This window comes from Chanos chanos, chromosome 1 (assembly GCF_902362185.1).
Source record: "Chanos chanos chromosome 1, fChaCha1.1, whole genome shotgun sequence".
In the NCBI taxonomy this organism is placed as follows: domain Eukaryota; kingdom Metazoa; phylum Chordata; class Actinopteri; order Gonorynchiformes; family Chanidae; genus Chanos; species Chanos chanos.
In genome coordinates, this window is record NC_044495.1 from 7,699,531 (window position 1) to 7,720,343 (window position 20,813).

The 20,813-nt window shown below is 42.9% G+C and overlaps 2 protein-coding genes across 3 annotated transcripts; both read left to right on the plus strand.

Annotated features, from left to right (window-relative positions):
• The first annotated feature begins 424 nt into the window (after positions 1–424).
• On the plus strand, positions 425–2,971 carry lgals3b (lectin, galactoside binding soluble 3b). The gene is made up of 5 exons (XM_030787854.1): positions 425–430; positions 556–864; positions 1,364–1,452; positions 2,450–2,618; positions 2,807–2,971. Exons 1-5 carry the CDS (start codon positions 425–427, stop codon positions 2,969–2,971), a joined length of 738 nt encoding a protein of 245 aa, XP_030643714.1.
• A 1,740-nt stretch (positions 2,972–4,711) lies between these two features.
• Positions 4,712–18,895, plus strand: fbxo34 (F-box protein 34). 2 transcript variants are annotated; one of them, XM_030781820.1, is made up of 3 exons: positions 4,712–5,042; positions 12,305–12,470; positions 15,422–18,895. In XM_030781820.1, exons 2-3 carry the CDS (start codon positions 12,379–12,381, stop codon positions 17,574–17,576), a joined length of 2,247 nt encoding a protein of 748 aa, XP_030637680.1. In that variant the 5' UTR covers positions 4,712–5,042; positions 12,305–12,378; the 3' UTR covers positions 17,577–18,895. The 2 variants fall into 2 exon arrangements, with proteins under 2 accessions (XP_030637680.1, XP_030637688.1); XM_030781828.1 differs by having other exon boundaries at positions 4,712–5,022.
• Positions 18,896–20,813: the final 1,918 nt, after the last annotated feature.

Genomic DNA, 20,813 nt, shown 5'->3' on the forward strand with positions numbered 1-20,813 from the left:
ATTATTGTAAAAATGAAAATAAGTCAAATAAAAGCTCCATAGCCTGTTTTATCTTATTCTACCAAATGTTTTGCTGATTTGACTGAAAATTACAAACACTGCAGCAACATTGAAATGGAAAATATTAGTCCCTCCCTCTTGTGATGGAGAAATAAAGTGTGTACATGTGTGGGACATATCTGTGATGACTAGTTAAAGGGCATGGAAGCACAGTTTTAAACAAAATGCTCCATTTTCATTAAAGAAAAAAACCCCAATACATTAGTGGTATGAATGTAGATTTTGTCTCCTTTTTTAGTCATTTTACTGCCTGCAGTGTGTGTCACCTTCTCTTTGCATTAAATAGAAGCGTAACACTCTTACTGTAGAAATGTAATAATTTTGTCTAATAAATATATCTTTATCTGTCAGTTTTTCAGGTACAATGAATGTAAGTACAGATCTCCTCTCCAAAATATCTAATATATTTTATATGGGTCACATAAGTATTACAGCGTGATACTTATTTTCTCCAAAAACTCTTTTTTTTTTTCCCTGACACTTGGAATCTCTCAGCTTGAAGATGCCCTGAATTCTGAAACAGTGAACAGCCCGTGGCCAGGACCGAACAACCAGCCGTCCGGAGGGCCTGTGTGGCCCGGACAGCCAAACCAGCCAACTTGGCCCGGGCAACCCACAAACCCATCCACCTTGCCTGGGCAGCCCTCCAACCCAGTTTGGCCTGGACAACCATCAAACCAGCCAGGCTGGCCAGGACAACCATCAAACCAGCCAGGCTGGCCAGGACAACCATCAAACCAGCCAGGCTGGCCAGGACAACCATCACCCCAGCCAGGCTGGCCAGGACACCCATCACCCCAGCCAGTGCTGCCGCCCCAACCTCCTCCACCGGGACCAGGACCATTCCCCCCAAACCCCCCTCCAAAAGCATTGGTGAGAGCACTTCACTGATGTGAATTAGGTGCTGCCAATCTTTCTGTGTAATATTCGTTATCATTGCGTTCATGGTTGACATTTTGTACATGCCACAGTTGGGTTCTTAGGGAAATGCATCTCATTTTCAGGTTGTTTGAAGGGAGGAATAGGAAAATTTGTATGTACGTATATTTGTATGTATTTGCAGGATATATGCTTTACAATTACAGTCTAATTGCAGTTTAACACCCAAAGTTTAATTGACTCTAACTAAGATCCCTTAGCTATACCCTTACCCTTAGAAATATAACAACTGACCTGTATCACTTTTAAGCTTATGTTGCAAATTTTCTGTCTTGCCCCCCCCCCCCCCATCTTTCTCTCCAAATCTCTCTTCCTCTCTCTCCCTCTCCCTCTCTCTCTCTCCCTCTCTCTCTTTCTGTGACAGATTGTGCCATATGACCAGTCACTACCCAGTGGAGTGTATGATAAGATGCTCATCACCATTCATGCCCAGGTTAAACCCAATGCAAAAATGTCAGTCTGCAAAGAGAATGCATATTTTTCATGGTTTACATGAGTTTGTCCTCTCAAAATCGGAACATGTAGCATTTTGTACAACTGATTGAAACAGGCCTATTTGACGAGTAGACTATACATTTTATTTTTTGTTAGAACAATACCATATATGTGAGTTCTGCATAGTCCTGATTATTTATTTATTTGTTTGCTTGTTCGCAAATTTTGTGGCTCTGTGTCACAATATTGTATTTATATTTATTACAATGTCCTAATTATGTTGTTTTGCACTAACATTTGCATTCAAGTGTAGGATGAAACAGTGTGGCAATTTACGTTTACATTTAGTAGCACTTACAGAATGTCACAGGAGGTTGTAATAATACATCAGTTTCCATGGGACAATGTGATGTTGTTTTTAAAGGGAGCTATTTCGTTTACAAAGATGTTTAGTCTGCCTGATTATTTTGATCACTTAACAATGTTTGTTCATTACCTCCCAATTAAGAGAGATTTGTACTGAATTCCCTTCTGTTTGCACACACAGAGGGGGGGAAAATATCATCAGAGCTTTGAAGCTTATTTAATGAGACATTGATGATCTGATTAATGTGAAACCATCCTGGTTACTAGATGAACGCTCTTGATAGTGTTGAACTCATGCTGATCACTGATTGCGTTTGCAGAGCTTTATAAGCAAATGTTGTGGAACCTAACCGGTCTGTGATAAGAGCTGATGGCTCTCTGATAACAGCTATTCATAGGAGAGTCTGGATGAAAGCAAATCAATTTGTTTATTCCATCATAAGTGGGTTTTTTTTTTTTAGCGAAGGCTAAGTGATACCAAACATGATAATATTCTACAGAGTTATATGAGTAACTTGTCATAGTGACGTCGTATCACAGCCGCATGTCTTTGCGATATGTGATCTAGTTCTGTGGGATGGGTTTTTTTTTTTTAGACATTCTAGTGATTTTTGGTCATTGCTGTAAATAATGTCTGTGACTCTTTCAGGTTCACAATTAATTTGTCCAAAGGAAATGACATCGCTTTACACTTCAACCCTCGTTTCAACGAAGGAGGGAAGCAGGTCATCGTCCGGAACAGCAAGATTGGAAATCAGTGGGGAAAAGAAGAACGGGACCTTCCCTCCTTCCCATTCAGTCAAGGACAACATTTTGAGGTAAGTCTCATATGGCAGCAAGGCAAAAAAAAAAGGAGGACACTGTTTACTTATTTTATTTCCCTTCACTTGTAACTACCTTTTCTTTCATCAAAAGAAATTACCGTGCATATTTAATGATCATTTATAATTGTAATTAACCTTTGCCCTGCTTTCTGCGTGACTTACCTATTCTGGTGTTGTTGCAGCTGAAAATCTTGTGCACGAGCAATGCATTCAAAGTCGCCGTGAATAAATCTCACCTGCTGGAGTACAGACATCGGATCCATGACCTCAGCAATATCAAAGCTATAAGCATCTACAATGATGTCATCCTCACATCTGTTAACTTTGAAACTTTAACTTTGTCCTGAAAGCATCTAGCCCTGTGACTATTTTTTTTTTTTTACTTTGGCAGCTTTCTCGTGATGAATATTATACCCTGTCATAGATCGATGAATGTCTAAACAGAAGATTATATTCAAATATCGGAATAAGCTTTAACAATAAACGCTGCCACGAAACGTATAGTTGTTAGGTCTTTTCTATCCTGTTGTCCATTTTAAATGTCCTAGGTATCTGGAATCAGCTGTGATTCCAATTTATATACTTAGAATTCCTTTAAATAAATAAATAAATAAATAAATAAATAAAACCCCGAACTCATGTTTATCGACACATGCTGTGGACAGGTATGTTGTTGTAGTTTTCCTTACGTCCTCCAGATGGCTCTGTTTACTGAGTACGAACATACAAAATGTGGTAGTAGTATAATAAAGTTGCTAACTGTATTCACTTAAATATATTTAAGCGACATGGGGAAAATTCCATGAATTTGAATTGGCAAACTGAATAATAAACAGTAAACAGGCAATTTAGACAGCTTCGAGTTGCTTGGTTTGTGTCAGTTGTATAGAAATAATAACTGCAAATGCCGTGACATTGTTTTCTTGAAATTCTCTCTGAGCAAGTAGCGTACAAAAATGCTGGGAAGTTATCAATTGCAGGCTTTGCACGCCTTACAGATTTCCAGTCAGCCGTATCTGACTTATGTTGGTAGCTTAATTGTTAAGATAAAATGCTTCATAAACAGACCTTTTAAAACATAGGTATTTTGTAACTCGGTATAAACACAAACGCTCTCCCTGATGCAAGTCGAGACAGAGTTTTCTAAACCCCTGACACATGACAGCGACAAAACGCGGATATTACACTGTGCATCCGTTCATGCTGTTCTAATAATAGTACTGGTTACTTGTGTGTCATTTGGGACACTATACAGTTTTGTCCACACAATGTTTTATGTGCTCCAGTATCAGATAGCCAAAGTCCTACCTAAGCTTTGCGTTAGTATCGCATGGTGACATGCGCAGGAGTCATGTGAACAAGAGTGAACAGGAAAAAAAAGAGTGATGCTTGTTGACGAGATTCCATCACAAGCTGTAGAAATTACTACGGAACCTTAACCATTCAGAGTAACACCCCCTGCACTAAACATTTCTCCCTGCAATAGGGAAAACATTTAGCAGCCACGGCAATCTTCATCAAAAGAAATCCCCACCAAAGTATCCTGGAGTCAAGTAATACATTTTTAACGATGGAAACAGTTCATGGCAGACTTCATGGGAATCAGAGACAACTGAGCTGAATTATTCAAGGAGTAGTCCCTTGTCGCACTTTGCACCAGATCTTAGTGCTTCATATGGATTACACGTAATAAAACAAAAGGTCTGGTACAACTTCATTTTATTTTATTTTTTATTCATTTATTTATTTATTCATTACATTTTCGACTTTCATTTCTGAAACCTGACTTGTCAAGGTTGAAATGCTCCTCCATTTCTGTCCTTCAGTTTCCCCTGATTTCAAGAGATTAATTCTGATCTCACTGCACTGAGCTTTAAACACCGATAGTTAATTATGATTAATTTTGTGAAAAGCAGCTTGATTTTAACCAGATAGGATCTAATACACTCGTCCACGTCTCAACCCAAGTTCTTAAAATTTGTGTTTGCTTATAAGCGTGTTGTCAGTACGTGCGCGTTCCACCTCTACGTCAGAAGGTTGCGTGTAATATCAGGCTGTAGTTCCCTCATTACACAGTTTGCAGACCTGGGACCAGGTTAGAAGAGTGAAAAATAGGGTAGAGAGACAACCCCCAGATCTGGATGGTTATAACTTTAGGTTTAAACACGTTTCAAAGAATGAGAAGACGTTGGGAGGAACTGGCCTGAATGCAGAAAGCAGAAAACGGTGGCGCGGACTTTTTCAGCAAGTGGATTCCAGAATTAATTTAACTTAATTTCGACTTTTTGCCTAGACAGGTTAGCTTCCTCCTACTATAGCTTATTACATTGTCTGTTTTATGACGAAGACTATTTTTCGGGACAGCGACTTTGCCGCTGAATTATTTCAAGGCGTCAATGTAAGTGCAGCATTTTTGAGGTGAGATATATGGTCAGCTTTCTGCATTCCCATGATGAGGAATTAGCCTGCTAGCTAGGTGTTTAGCTATCGTCATGGGCAGTAGAAGATGGCAGGTAGCTAGCATGGGTGGGGACTCTTAGATAGATTGGAAAATGGTTTATATGTTGACTCTTTGTTATTAGTTGTCATTCAATAGCTTGAATTCTCTACCATTATGACATACGATCTTCAGAAACTTTATGTGCAAAAGTGAGATCCCCTTGGCTGATGGCGTTCATAATGCAGACGCAGTAGAAGAGGTCATGCGAATTTGTATGCCTGAAAAAACGATCTGGTGAAGTGGAGGTATAGCTTAATCTACTGATATGTCTGTTTTATATGTCAAGGGGATTGATTTAGTGGGACGTTTTAAATCTTGTGTCTTTTGAAATAAGCTTTAAAATACACGACGGAAGCTAACCAACGTTAGCCAGCAAGCTGGTGTGGTTCTCGTGTTTGCAACAAATGTTCATGATTGGTACTCGCAAGATTTTTTTTACATTATTTCCAAATATATTCCATAGTTCAGACGCAATTATATCTTCATTTGGAGTAATGGCAACACGATACGGGAAACGATGGGCCACAAAATGCCTTACAGATTGAACCCAAAACCATTTTGGCACGAGAGCAGAAGTTAGCCATCGTTTGGTACGTTAACTGTGTCGGGCAGGGCGTACCAGTCGCTGTTTTATATTGAAATAGTTGTTGTATTTGTGTATCCGACTACAGTTTTTTCCATTTTCAGTCAGGCTTCAGACCAAAAAGATAGGTGTTCGTAATACTGTTTTTAACCTGTTATGTCACCGTACTTCCGAGGCAGGATCTATGGCTCGGTCTTCTGTAGCCAATGCACATATCGGCCAATGCATATATTTATGATACCTCTCAAAACAGGAAGCCACAGAAAGTCCTCTAAATATCTGTGCAGACCTATTGTTTGCCTTGATTGTATTGAATTAAAAGAAAAAACACTGACGACAGCTTAAAGTAGACCTGTGTACTTTGCCCCATGTGATTACACGGGGGAGATCGTCTCTGTCTGTCTTATTTGCATTACCCAAATGAATAGGCTACTACCCAGCTGATGGTCACCTCTTCAAGATCACGAAAGATCTGAGTTTTTCAGCTGCTGTCAGTTCTGATTGAAAACGCAGTGACTGTGCGTGAAAACTAACTGCATAGGCAGTTTTTCTGGGCTTACCATACAGACTTGCATTTCTTAGTCACCCCTTGAAATGACGTTTGGCTTCTGATTAACAGGTCAGGCGTTAGCAACGGTCAGTGCATCCAAAGGCCTTGTTTAATCGTGGGGGAGGTGGGGTGAGAACTTGGAAGTTTTCAATGTACTGTAGCATAATTACGGAGATGAATTTGGCAGGCTGTGCGCTTTTGCTGATGCACGCGTTTTGCTGATGTCTGCATTTTGCTGTTTTTTGTTTTTTTTTAATGTTTGGTTACGGTAAAATGTCCCATACGTGTGGTCATTTTCGTCACATGATTTATCTTTAACATTCCTGGTGCTCTTAGCTCAGTTGCTCAGTTCTTTGTTCTCCCACCCCTTCTTGACATGAAATGAGTTCTGACTGGATTTCGAGGACCTTTTTGTTTGGCTTTTGGGTTTATATCATCATGCGTGTTTATGGTGAATATCAGTGACTTGTTCATTCAGTCATGAAGTGCACTTTCTGTCATGTACAGAGTTTGTTTCTTCCTGAAACACAGCAGAACTTGAGTTCTCCTGCAATAAGTCCAATAGGCTAAACTGTAAAATTTGAACAGGATGTGGATCGGCAGTTTTGCGTGGAACAGGGCTTTGTACAGAATCAACATTTGCTTTTGAATATATCCCATGTTCTGTCTGTTTTCAGGTGACAGAAGAAATTGTTTTTCTAACTTACTGAGTTAGATCCAGCCATTACTAAGAATGTAATAACTGCTCAGTTAGTCTAAAACAGATTAGACATGCAGTACTTGTCTTGAAGAACTAGGCCTACATGTTTCAAACAGATCCATGTGGTTTACAGGTCATATATAGAAGCAGTAGTCACGTTCACACAAAGACGGGAATCGTGCTTGAATATCCCGCATTGTGTTTCTTGTCAACAAACTTATGAAAGTTCTGCGCTGGACAGTTTCCGTAACCACCGTTTTCCTTCAACGGCATTTGTGAAGTAGAAACACACGCAACTGAGTTTGACTTTGATAATGCCCCCCCCTCTCTCTTTTTCTGCATTTTATCTGTTGTAAAGAGAGAATACATAGCGCCCGTTCACACTTGTTTGGTAAATGAAACCCTTTTGATTGCCCTGTGCTCTCTGACTGACCCACCACCTGTTTGAGCGGAATAGCTCGTGCAGATCTTGAGACGTTTGAGGACTGGATGGGCGGCAAAGCCCAGGAAAACCTGTTTGCCTGTACTGCCCCAGAGGCGTTAAGAAGACTGGGGAGACGTGTGCAAAAAAAAAAGAAAAAAAGGCGACGTTACTTAGCTCAACGAGCTCCTGATGGCTTCTCAAGCAAAAATAAATAAATAAATAAAAGTTGTTTTGGGTGAGGCGACTGTAGAGCAGCAGGCTGTAACAAGTCTTTAGAGATAAGGGAGACTTAATCCAGTGGGTTCTCAGGACTTTCGTGGGAGTCTTTTTTTTTTTTTTTTTCCCCCCTTTCTACAAGCTCAGACACAGCATCATGAGGCTGGAATGACCATTGTTTTTTCTTTCTTTCTTTCTTTTTTTTTTTTTCTTTCTTTTTTTCTTTTTCACATGATGCTTCTCTTCGCCCTGCCGTGTCTTCTGGTGTTTGTACCTTGCTCGGTGATGTTGACTAAATGGAAAAGTGTGAAACTTAGGAGTGTTTTCCATCATCAATTATGCAGGGCACGTTCGCGCACCGCCCGGCGTTTTCCTGCTTTTCTCCTGCTGACCACAGATATAGTTCCATCCAAGTGTGGATGTTTGCGAGTGCATGTTCACACACACACACACGCACACGATTGCTCGCTCTTTGTCCCTGGGTGTGTGCTTCAGCACTACAATGCTGTACATTCCAGAAAGAGAGAGAGAGAGAGAGAAAGAGTGACTTAATTTGGGTTGTGCCATTTACTGACAAGCTTTGGTTTGCGTCGGTTTTTTCGGCAGTACTTTGGTCCAAAATGCGGTGTCTGCTTAGGAAGAACACATTACGATGTTCTTGGAACGCAGAGATTCATTCAAAATGGGCATTGTATGTGCTGTTGTTAAGCTAGAACACTGGGAAAGACATATATTGGTTGCAAGAACGAGAGAGTTTAACAGGAAGGAATTTGCCCTGGAAAAATGAGCCAAGTCAGGCTGTTTGTACAAGGTGTGGTTGACGTATCTGGTTTCACGAGGAGAGGAAGAAAAGAAAAAAGAAGAAGAAGAGGAGGAAAGTTGACCCGTCATAACATCTCACAACAGGTTGTTTGTGAGGTCGTAGCCCCTAACCACTAGTAAACATGTTTGGCCGTGTTCTCACCCCTTACCCATGACAACAGGTTGAAGTGAGCTGAGCTGGGTCAGGGTGGGGTGGGTTGACTTATTGACCTGTCCTTGCTATTCCTGGTGCAGTGTCAGAACAGCAGCTTGGTGCTTGGCGCACAGAGAGAGAGAGAGAGAGAGAGAGAAAGAAAGAGAGAGAGAATATACCCGGAGCCCTGAGGCAATGTGAACACACTAAACCACAGCTCTTCACAGCCCCCCACCCCTCAAGATGCAATTACAGAACAAGTGTGAACTTCTCTGCAGAGATGTGGAATTCAAAGCTGAGGTTGACTGTCAAAAAGAGGGCCTTTGTTATTATTATTGTTATCATTATTATTATTAAAGAGTGGTCTTAATGGTTGGTTGGGCAAATGGGTTCCGGGCCCCGCTGAAAGAAAACCTGAAAAGCTTGGCGTGAGACAGATTGCACTGTGATTGGCTTATTGCACTACACTTAACCTGTCTTCTAATTGGCACACAGTATACAAAAGTCCATTTCAGTCGGTCTAGGCTTACAGTAATGCAAGAGTTAAGCTTCATGTTTTCATGCCTTTTTAATCTGTTTTGACCTTTCTTCTTTTTTTTTTTTTCTTTTTAAGTTTTTCAAAGACTGTAATGAAACAATTGTGTGTCTACCTATAGATCACAAAAAGCTACGTATGTTGTCCAAAATAGCTTTTGAATGGTTTGAACTCCAGACTTCAGACAGTTGTTCAGTCTCTTGGGTCGACAGTCTGAGTGGTCTCTTCCTTGTGCTGAAAATAGTCTTCTTTAAAAGAATGCGTTTTTGAAACACAACGTAGGTAGGATCTGAAAGCAGCGCTGGCTTTTAAATGGTTGTAAGTTTACTTTTGACTCAACTTCTGTGTCCACGGTTTGAAAAAAGGAACCAGTGGAGAAAAATATTACTGTGTGTATGTGAAAGAAACGCACGAAGAGACCAGCTTGTCCTGTGCCAATATTACGCAACGGTTTTACAACCAAACTGCACTCGCCTAAAATGGTCTGAAGTTGTTTGACCAGAGGAGAGGCTTGATGTAAGAACGCTGTAAAAACCAAATCAGATTTAAAAACAGATCCAGACACTACTCTGGGTTTGTTTTTGGATTCGGGGGGGAAAAAAAAAAAAAGCCCTCATGTCTCGGTCTGTTGAAATATCCAAACCACAGCAAGGGGGAACAACAAGGCGACTTTCAATATCGCCTCTTCCAAGACAGTAGATAATGTTAAACATATCTATAAAGTTCACTTAATGGGGAAGTGGTGTTATTGCAAGGCAATGATTCATGTGTGTGTCTGTTTTCCATTGTGAAATAGTAATTCTGTGTAGAGATAAGAGTTAGTCGTCTCACTCCGGTTGCTGATATCAAGTGACGGATTGGACGTGGTTCTTGTCTTGTGTGGAAGTGCAGAGCAGGTATGTTTGTGAGTATCTGTCTAGCTTAAATGTCGAGCTCTCAGCGAAGGGGGCGGGCTTTGTTTGCTCAGTCGTCCTTAACTGCTCAGTGTTTTCTGTTTTAATATGATGTTATGTAATTTACTACTCTCCTCAGGGGTAGTCCTCCCCTCATCCGAGAAATGGTCGCTTTTAAAAACCTTACTGTAAGTGCTGCTGAGGGGTTCACAGTGGGTTGATTTATGACAGAGAGAATTAACAAGTTCCGAGGCCGACGCTAGAAAGACCCTGTGAAACTAAGTCTAGCAGCCGGACCTCTTAACTCTTTAAGGAGAGCCGCTGTCTGAAAAATGGTGTTGTGTGAACTTTGTAAAAGCCTTACCCTTCTGTCTCTTGGTTTCATTAAATGAAATCGTTTTTATGGAAGGCCTGAGTAAGTTTAGGTATAGGGAGTGTGGCAGAAGGTCTGTCGACAAAGAAACAGACGTGTGTCTGTCTCTGCCTGTGTCTTTGTCTGTCTGTCTGTGCCTGTGTCTCTGTCTGTCTGTCTGTGTCTGTGTGTGTGTTTGTATGTGTGTGTGAGTGAGTGTGTGTGTGTACGTACGTGCATGTTGCTGTCTGTCTGCCTGCAGTCGGACGTGTTTCTGTGCGCGTCTCAGAAAATGTCCTGTCACCACCTTTGCACAATCCAGCTCCTGGCCCCTCCTCAAATGAGGGACATTCCAAAAGTATTGATTATCCCTGCCTTATATAGACATGCTCAGACCCAAGATGCCCATTGGCTCCTTTTCAGACCTCCTTCATTTATTTGCTCCTTGCAGGCGTGCACGTGTCTGTAAGTAGAGTACTCGGGAGTCATCTGTGGCCAAGAACAGCTGTTTAGGTGAGGCGCTGTGACCGGTTTGGTCACGTGTAGAACAGGCACAGGAGAGAACGCGTGTGCAGCAACCCCCCTGTCAAGTGCTTGCTGCACTTCTGTGGATTCTGTGACACTCACAGTATTGAGGTCTACTATAATGGAATGCTGAGTCCTGGAGACCTCATTTGGATGCGTGTGTGTGTGTGTGTGTGTGTGTGTGTGTGTGTGTGTGTGAGAAATCAGTTGGTGAAGTGTGAAATGGTGTTGTTGGCAGTGCACTCATTGTATTAAATTATGTCGTTGCTCATGTCTGAGACATGCGGCTTTCATAAAGATGTTAACATAAAGAATATAAACTCATTTGGACATATGAGGAAACGCTCTGTGTTGAGGCACGTTTAATAATGATCAAATTTTACATCATTAACTCAGCTTGTGCTGGTTTGACTGTACCCTCCCTCCCAACACATTTTTCTGTGTGTATTTCTGTGTGTTTCAACACTTTGGTACTTTTGACCACTTCAGAAATGAGTCAGGATTTTGGAAAGGGTCTGTGCTGCACAGATAAGCTCAGGCTACATTGCAGACAAAAGAGGAAATAAAATTATCTTGGCTCTGTTCAAATCTTTTTAAGTTGAGGCTAACCATGTTTGTGTACTGTGGAATAAAGAGAACGTTTGTGTGCGTGTGTGTGTGTGTGTGTGTGTGTGTGAGAGAGAGAGAGTGTGTGTGTGTGTGTGTGTGTGTGTGTGTGTGTGTGTGTGGGATGTTAAGCTTGCCCTCTCCACTCCATTCTGCCAGCTACTGTCCCAAAGCAGCTTTTGTTCAGGCTTATCTGGACTTCATGGCTGGGATATCTCTTTGAAAGCAAACTGTGCGTCTATTTTCCTCCCTGGCATGGGAAATGTAACTCTTGTCTTATTTAGTTTTACAATGCGTATGCATGTCTTCACTCACTGTAGGCCCATTTTAAAAAAAGAAAAATTAAAAAAAGCTTATTCTGCATAGTGACAGAGGAGATTTAGAGATGTGTCCCATGTGTAACACACTTTTTTCAGCACTGTGGTGTTAAACTCATAATGGGTTCATTTGGGGTGTGACACAGATCAAAAACTAAGATATCTCAGAAAAGTATGACATGGCTGTGCCACCATTTTTAGAACAAGCACAATGTCTCAAAGCTCTTTTGCATATGGTGCTCATATGGCACAACCAAAAAAAATTTGACAACCTGCTTGTTTACATTGTATCAGTCATGATATGCCCTTCAAAAAAACAAACAAACAAAAAACATGCTCTGATTCAAGTCAACCAGTATCTGGTGATTATGTCAAAGCCTTTAAACTTGCGCTGTGCTTTCCCACATATTGAACCTGAAGGCGCTTTGCAAAATGAAACCCCAAACGTGTTCGCGCACGTCCGGAGAGGCAGAGCGGTATTCTCATACCTGTGTGCTGTCTTTTATCGTTTTTTTTTTTCGCAGTGTGGCTGAAGTCCCAAGGCCCAGGAGCTCTTTTGTGAGGGGACGAGACGCGCCGCACTGGAGGGAGAGGACTGATGCCTCAGAAATGTGAATCCATTAGTTACTGTAACCCTACCCCGTACAGGGATCCACGGAAACAAACCTGCAACTTGCAGCCAGCCTGGAGGTAAGCCGCACTTCCTCTGATTGAATGGATACGGGCGAACACTTATAGTTCTGATTTACTTATTTTATCTGATGCACTCGGGGGTATGCTGTACAGATGTGCGTGTTGTAGGATGTTTTTTTTTTTTTTTTTTTTTCCGCGATGTGGAAAAAGCGGATATCACAGCGTGGATTGGCTGTTAACTCGGAATCCAGCTACGAGCATGGAATCTGAGAATGCTTCAGAATACAAATGATTCTTTTCAGAATGTGTTTTATTAGTAAAGGGTGTAGGCTATATGGAGTAGATAAGACAAACAACCTAGTTCTCACGTTCATGGGTATGTGCCATGTCATGATGTCATCCTCGCGGGCATATGACAAATTGTGATCTGTTTGCTTTTATAAAAGCGTTGTCCTACTAATTCCTTTTTCTTCCTGCTCGTATCTTATGCACGCTGGATGTGATCATCCCTTAGACACCGAACCATTGTAGTATTTAGACCCAGAATGCAGTATTTAGACCCAGAATGTAGTGTAAGTCATGTCAACCTGGTAATAGTGATGAGTGATCAGTGGTCACTGGATTTCCACTTTTTAAAAAAAAAAAAAAAAAAAAAAAAACTTGCATATTCATATGTGTCGTCAAGGAGTGTGACGCTTGGCTAACGTCACCTGTAATCACCCCTGAAGGTCTGTCTTTCAGAGGTAAAGTCTTACCTTGTACTGGTCTACAAAAACACATGCAAAGCCCTGTGCAGACCCAGACGCTGAACCTCAGTTTCAGGCAAAACACAGTGTTACAGCATAATTAGAACAGAGCAGATTCTGCAGTTGTGACTTCATCCTTGTTCTTTTTTTCTTTTTTTTTTTTTCTTTCTGTTGAGTTGGATAAGGCTCCCTGGCAGGCCCCCTATAGAGCGGGAAGTCATGGACGTTTACTAGAAGGCGAAGGGGCGAAAAAACTGAAGTTAATTGAAGCAGTATGAGCTTTGGTGTGAGCTCAACCTCATCCTTTTACATGACTCAGCCCCTCAGTTGTGCTTTTCACTTGAGTGTATTTGTTTTCTTTTTACGTAATGCTCCTGTACCTCTCCCTGCTCGAATTATCGGCCGGTCTTGCATATGTTTTGGCACACCATCTTAAGGAAACTCTGAGCTGTAAGGGCGGTCGAAAACACACAGGCCAGTAAGAGGCCGTATGTTTTTGCCAAGTTGTGTAATGGGTAAAAAGTCAGTGTTGGAGGGCTCAGATATGAGTTGGCTTGAGTCCAAGGCGATCTTGATCCATTCTAGAATGACGGTACCCCTCCCATCTTGCTCCTTTGGCCATCAGGCCTGTGCTGGTGACATGAACGGCCAATCAGTACGAGGCTTCTGTGTCTCTCCCAGCCTGTGCAATAATATTGTGGTAATCAGTAGTATCAATAAACCTCGTGCCCTGTAAGTTGACTAAAGATAAGGATAAAGTGACCCCTGTGATCACGTTAAATACATAAGCTGTCTAGTTCAACACTGTTTAAAGGAAGGATAAATAAAGCAGATAACTCTATCCAAAAGCTTAGCCTACTGTCTCCTGTATGTATGTTTTTGTTCCGTTTGGGGTTTTTTTTGTTTTTTTATTATTGGACTTTATCGGTTTTTCGGCCGCCCTTTTGAAGGGAAGGAAAAGTGAGTTTCTGTTGAACTGCTGGGCCTCCAGAAAGAATTTCCCCCATGTGTGCACTGACTGCCCTGAGTCAGAGCGTTGGCAGGAGCAGGAAGTCAAAGCGAGTGTTGTGCCAGGAAATGTAAGTGTGCCCTGTATCCATGGAAACAGAAGCCACTGTTGACTCGCCACGCTTTGCTTGCCCCACTTTTTTTTTTTTTTCGTCCGTTGCGTGAGCTCGGCAAAATTCCTCTGACCCGGTAGATTGTTCTCTTCACAAGCCGCCGCCGCCGTGGAAACAAGAATTAAAAAACGATGAGATGAGAAGGGTAAGAGATGTAAACTTTTCCAAGGACACGCCAACTGGCGTTCTCACATCCCCGTTGGCATGCTACTTTCCATAACAGCTGACCAGTGAATGTTTTTCGGGCCTGTAAACCCCCGCACTCACCCCACTGTGACTGAACCCAGTACTAGCCCCCCTCACAACACACTCAGAATGCCATCCCAGATTAAATCACGTGAGGGACCCCCCCCCCCCTTCCCTGTACCCCCGTTATCAGGCTGGGCTCTGCAGTGGAAGAATACCTTATAAGCACTTGAAACTGTGAGGGTGTAGACCTCCCATCAGTGTAGCTGTTTCTGAAGTGTTCTCGGTCAGGGCAGCTGGGGCCCCTGTCAGCTGAATGCTTGTGTAAGTACCCAGCTGTGTCTGGACCTGGGTGGCTCTACTCCCATTATGTCAGCGGCAGGACAATGGGAACAGTCGGCCCTTTTTTCTGTTTCATGTGACACATCTCTTATTCCTAAGACGTCTGGTGTCACGCTCGTGTTCCAAAAAGATGTTTCACAAGGGCCTCCGTTGTGACCTATTGTCGAAAAACAGATTTTCCACAAGTTCGAAACAACTGGTAGTGCTTCATTAGCTCCTTTTTATGATTTTGACTTACGATGTCATCAGTGTGTACTGTGTCTAGAGTTCAAGATGATTATCAGTTGGAATAACTAATGAATCTTTAAAAAAAAAAAATAACACTCTGTTTAATCAAGGACAGTATCGCGAATTTGGGTGAAACCTACTTTAAACATTTCCATTTTCCTATTCTAAACATTTTATTGATGTTTGTGGGGATGTGCGATGAAAGACACATCGTGACAGTCACTTATCTCAAAGAACAGATTACTTTAATGTTGGTATGCTATTGTAATCACTGATCTGGGAACAGTGTCGACTGAGATGTGTATGAAATAACCTTGAAATAATCCGTTAAACTTTCTCAGCCTCTTAATAACACACCTTTTATTTCATTTTTTTCCCCATTCAGGTTTACCACCATGCACCTTAAGCCATATCCCAAACTACAAGAGCAGGAGCTTCACCGGGAATCGGCGCTGAATGGGACACGAGGCATACGTGTGGACCAGCAAAGAGCACTGAGAACTGAGTGGGGTGTTCGCCAGGCATGCACACATGTGAGCTTGTCTAGCAACGGCACAGCCAACCGGTGCCCCCTCGGTGTCATCTCCACGAACACTCTGCGCTGTACCACCAACAGCAACAACCACAACGGAGGAGCCCCCACATCCAGAGTTAATGGGGATTTCCCCGGTCCTCGGGCCCGAAAAAACAAGACTGCGTCGTCCGTCACGACGTTGACCGGTTCCTTAGTCCTGCTTGCATCTTCAACGGGGATGGAAAATGAGGGCTCACTCAGGTTATACCAAGGAGAAGATGGAGAGGGACCATTAGACATATGGGCAGTCATCAAGCCCGGAAACACTAAGGAGAAAATTGCCATCTTTGCCCAGCAGTCTGGCCATGCGAGTGGAGGTGGCACTGACAGCACTCCTGACAGCGAGGGCCCCGCTCAAGACCTGCGAACAATCTCCATGAAAGTGAAAGGCTGCTGGGATGGGGAATGTTCTGTGGCGAAGCGCAGGAGGAAATCTGGAAACCTCGACAAGCCCAGGGGCTTAGATCTACAAGCACCAAAACCTGAAAGCAGACCAACGCCTGTTGGGAGCGAGAACACCGAACCATCCCGAGACGAGGCCGAGGAAATGGTTTATCGAGTGGAAGCAGAGGAGGTAGGAAAGCCTCCATCTGTGGTGGAGATGGTGGCTTATTTGGAGCAGATGGCCAGTGACCAGCGGGTGGACTCTAAACCCCTGTCATTGCGAAGCTCTAGCACAATAACTCTGTCCAAAGGTGGATCGGCACTTCAGCCAGTGGAACAGCAGGAGCCCAAAAGCTTGGAGCAACCTGAAAACCGAGAGGAAGAGGGAGAGTGCGTGAGGGTGCAGGACATGGTGGCCAAGCTGGAGTCAGAGTGTCTGAAAAGGCAGAGCTTTCGAGAAGGTGGGGTTCTGTCTCGTAACAACAGCCTGCGAAGGAATGTGGGTCGTGTGTTGTTGGCAAGTTCCGAGCCCTATTCAGCACCTTCAAAGCCGACTCCTCCAAGCGGCACGCAAGAGCTCGTCTCGAGCTCCACGGAACAACTTCCGTGCCGTTCAGACAAACCCTGTGGTGCGTCCGACGCAGCCATACCTGTGCCGACTGTGAACTCTGATTGTGGTTTAACCAGTCAGACTGGCAGTCAGGATGAGGTAAACCAGGTGGTAGGGCAGGAGGAGGCTTGTGCTGCCGTAGAGGCAGGACACGGTCTGCAGTCTGAGTCGGAGCAGGACGGCCAAGAAGCAAGCCAGCACATAGAGGAACCCCCACCAGGTATGCTCTTCTTTTCACAGTCCCCTCCTTTGACTCTGCAGGAAAGACCCAGAGAGAGAAGCCTAAAATCTCGGGATGTTGAGCCCATGCTTGACATCCAGGACTGTAAGCCAAGTCTGGCTGCATCCCTAAAGCCACCATTGGAGCCTTGCTCAACTAGTGAGGGGAGTGTGGACAAAATGGGGGATGCTGAGGAGGAGGTAAAAGGAGATGGGGATGAGGCTAAAAGTGCAGAGGGGAGTAACCTTGTTTGCCGGCAGCCCGTGCCTTTGCGCCCACCGGTGTCTAGCGAGTTCCTGGAAATGCGTAATAAGATCCAGCTCCTCCTGGAACCGCAGCAATACATGGCCTGTCTACCCCACCACATCATAGTCAAAATTTTCTGCCTGCTGCCCACTGAAAGCCTGGCCGCCCTTAAGTGCACCTGCCACTACTTTAAGTTTATTATTGAGAGTTACGGTGTCCGGCCGGCCGACTCGCGCTGGGTCTCCGATCCCCGCTACAAAGACGACCCTTGCAAACAGTGCAAGAAGCGGTACGGCCGGGGTGACGTCTCCCTCTGTCGCTGGCACCATAAGCCCTACTGCCAGGCACTACCCTACGGCCCCGGTTACTGGATGTGCTGCCGCGGGTCTCACAAGGACACACCTGGCTGCAATGTGGGACTTCATGACAACCGCTGGGTCCCTGCCTTTCATAGTATCAACATGCCAATTTACAAGAAAAACAAGGACAATGAGGAGGATTCCTAGTGTGCCAGGGGATGGGATGCAAGTGTGCTTTTTATCTGTGAGAGCTTTTTTTTGTGTATGTTGTAAAACTTGTATGGATGGGCGGCTGTGTGTGTTTTGTGTGCCTATGAGTTGCCATACGTGCATGTGCATTTTTTTGTTGTTTTTTTTTTCCTTGATGTTGAAACTGCTTGCAACCAGGTTGCTGAAACTAATAAGGAATTGCTGGATCTCTTCCATTTGCCTTTGACCCTCCCAACCCATCTACTCTCTACCAACTCACCTAATGATTTCCCTCCTCAGGTGCTCAAAGTTGGTCTGCACTTTAGCCTTTAAAGACCGAGTTCTTCAAAGAATTCTGTCTGGGTACTGCTTGCATCAATTCTTGTCCCCCCCCCCCCTCAAAAAATTCATGTGTTAATCTACTTTCGACTAACTTATTTTATAGAGAACACGTATACAGTGGATCCTTTACTTTTCTACAGTTACAGCCCATGACAGACCTCTGGAGGCTCTGAGTGATATCACATGCGTTTTTATAATCATTTCAGCCTAAATAAGTAAATAAATGAATAAATAAATAAAGACCTAAATAAATTGGTTTTGCAGCTCACCCACATACATGAGTTTCTCAGTGTTAATGTCACTTACAAGAGGGAGTCAGTTGAAGGGCTTTGTAATAATGAAAATGCAAACTTGCCTCATCGTATGCCTCCTTCTCCCAGTTCCCCTCTGTTTCCTGAGATTGCAGTTGGAGGGTTTGGCTTTGTCTGGATGGATTGGAACTTGTTCTTCTGAGCCCCATTGTTTACATTGTACATAGCACAGAATGATTTATCATTACAGGGTGAAGAATGATACTATGTGTGTAACTTGAATGCATTATCTTCCATTTGTTGGAACAACTTCTTATTTTTATGCAGTTATGTACATATTCTAATAAGAGAATGGTCTGGTTTTCCTCTGTGGGTCCCAAGTGTTTCGCCCCTTTAATCCACCAGCCGTTGAGACTGGCAGTGTAAAGCTTCCCCACCGTCCTAATTTTAAGGTTTATCTTCTTCTGGATGCTATGTTCCTCAAAGGGAAACATCTGACTGTTGAGGGGGGGGGGGCTGTTCACCTCACGTGTGTTGGATGTTGTAACTAATTGGATGACATCTGGAGGAAAGGGGAGTAGAGAAAAAAAAAAAAAAAAGAATACCTGATTCATTTAAATGGAAAGATAATGATCTTCTAAATGTGTCCCAGGTTTTTATTAAAGGATTATTGTACAATAACTCTGCTGTTCTCTGCCTGTTAAGGCATTTTACTTCAATAAAGTGCATTCATGGGAATCTGTACGCTGCTGTTCAATCCTCTCTTTTGCAGTCTCTTCCTATCAAGAAACGCATACGCATATACATGTATACGTTTACAGTGTGTGTAAACAGACAGAGCTGTCTGACAGAATTAAGTCTGTATGGTTGGGAGTTAGGAGAATCTAGCCTTAATGAACAGAGGGAAGTGGAGGGGGGAAGTGGTGATCTTAATTGTTTCTGCAAGACTATTAGAAGTGACAATTGTAATGCTAAGCACTGGGGGTTAGTGGTAGAATTTTGTCCAATGCATCATTCGAAGTGAATTTGATTTGGTAAAGTGCAACACTAGAAGTCACTTTTTGTTTTCCTCTTGTGAGCGCAGTCGTTTACGTCAAACAGCGACTCAGATTTTTTTTGTCTCTGCCATTCCTTGAGAGTGAAGCCCTTCCCACATTCTGGTCACTCTGTACATTAATGTCATCTGTGTATATCCAGAGAAATTCTAAGTAATGCTTTGTATATACCTAATGATAAAAAAAAAAAGATGCGTCAGGGAAGGTAATCTGTTATATAAGTGTGTGAAGTAAGATGGCCCATGCACTTTGTACACAGTGTTTAGCTGTACTGGTTTTGTCTTTTCCCCTGTATATTAGATGGCCTTCACGTTTACAACGTCGCAGTGGAATAATATGAATTATACCTGGGCAATAAAATGCATGACAGTATGTTTTGGCTTCTCATGGTTTTAATTGTAAAGCAACTACTTATTGAGCTATACAGAGAACATATAGATTTGTGATGGTTCTCGAAAGCTTATGTCCGCCGATTTCCAAGTAATACGTTAAACTTATTTAACTTCATCTTGACGTTGAGAAACGCGCACCTTCACACAACCTTCAGATCGTCCATACGCGCCCTCTATGGCTCAAAAGTAGTACTGCACTTTTCAGGCTTGGGTTTTCCAGCTAAATCAAACAAGATATTGGGCGTATAAACTAGACTGACAGGAAACACAATATTGTGTCACGTAGCCAACTTGTTAAGAAAGAGTTAGCACATTCTCCAATGAAACAAATAAACATTTCCTACAGAGAAGGGGGAAAAGCTATTGTGTGACCTCAGCAGGCACTGAAAATTAAAAATGGATGATCAGACAATGACAATAAGACAATAAATACACTGAAAGGATTTACAGTAATGACATTCTTAACATTTAAATTCCTGTGCCCTTCTGGTATAAGCAACGCACAGGTCATTAACGCTCCTAGAACAACCCATGTGATTGCGTCCTGGAAGTGTGTTCCATGACCTTGCCTCAACACAGCAGACAAGTAATAAGTCATGAGACTACTTGTTGTGTCTCTTTTCCACTACGACGGTGCTGGTGCCCGTGCCCGTGCCGGTGCGGAGCCAGTGCTGCCTTGGTGCCTTTTGAGAACCGGCCCGCATTTCCACTGGTTTGGGAACCGAACGCTACATAGCGAAAGTTTGGGTAATTTCCGTGGGGGAAAAAATAATGTCGGACAGAACGCATTGCTTGCTCTTTATAAATTTACTTTTACGCTAGGCTTCCACACAGCGAAACACCTCACGAATTTTGTCCCAGAACTTTTCGCTCTGGGGGCAAAATTCATGAAAATAGTAAGTCTGTCACTTAGCTCAAAAGTTAAAACGAGTGTTTAAATGAAGGTCTGCATGAAGTGGTTTAATTGCACCAGCCAGAGCCGAGAGAGAGAGTGTCTTTTTCTACCACTCTGGGTCCGACTACGTTCATGTAACATGTAAACAACAGCCCGTATTGATGTAGACACAAATTGTTACTCATGCATCTTTTAATCATATACATATTTTCACGCTACAAATATCCTTTAGCCTACCGCTACTTGGTCAGACGTTTTTTGTTACTCCCGCCTCTCTAAAGAACGTCACGTATCAAACGCTGAACTGATTGGTTCTCGCG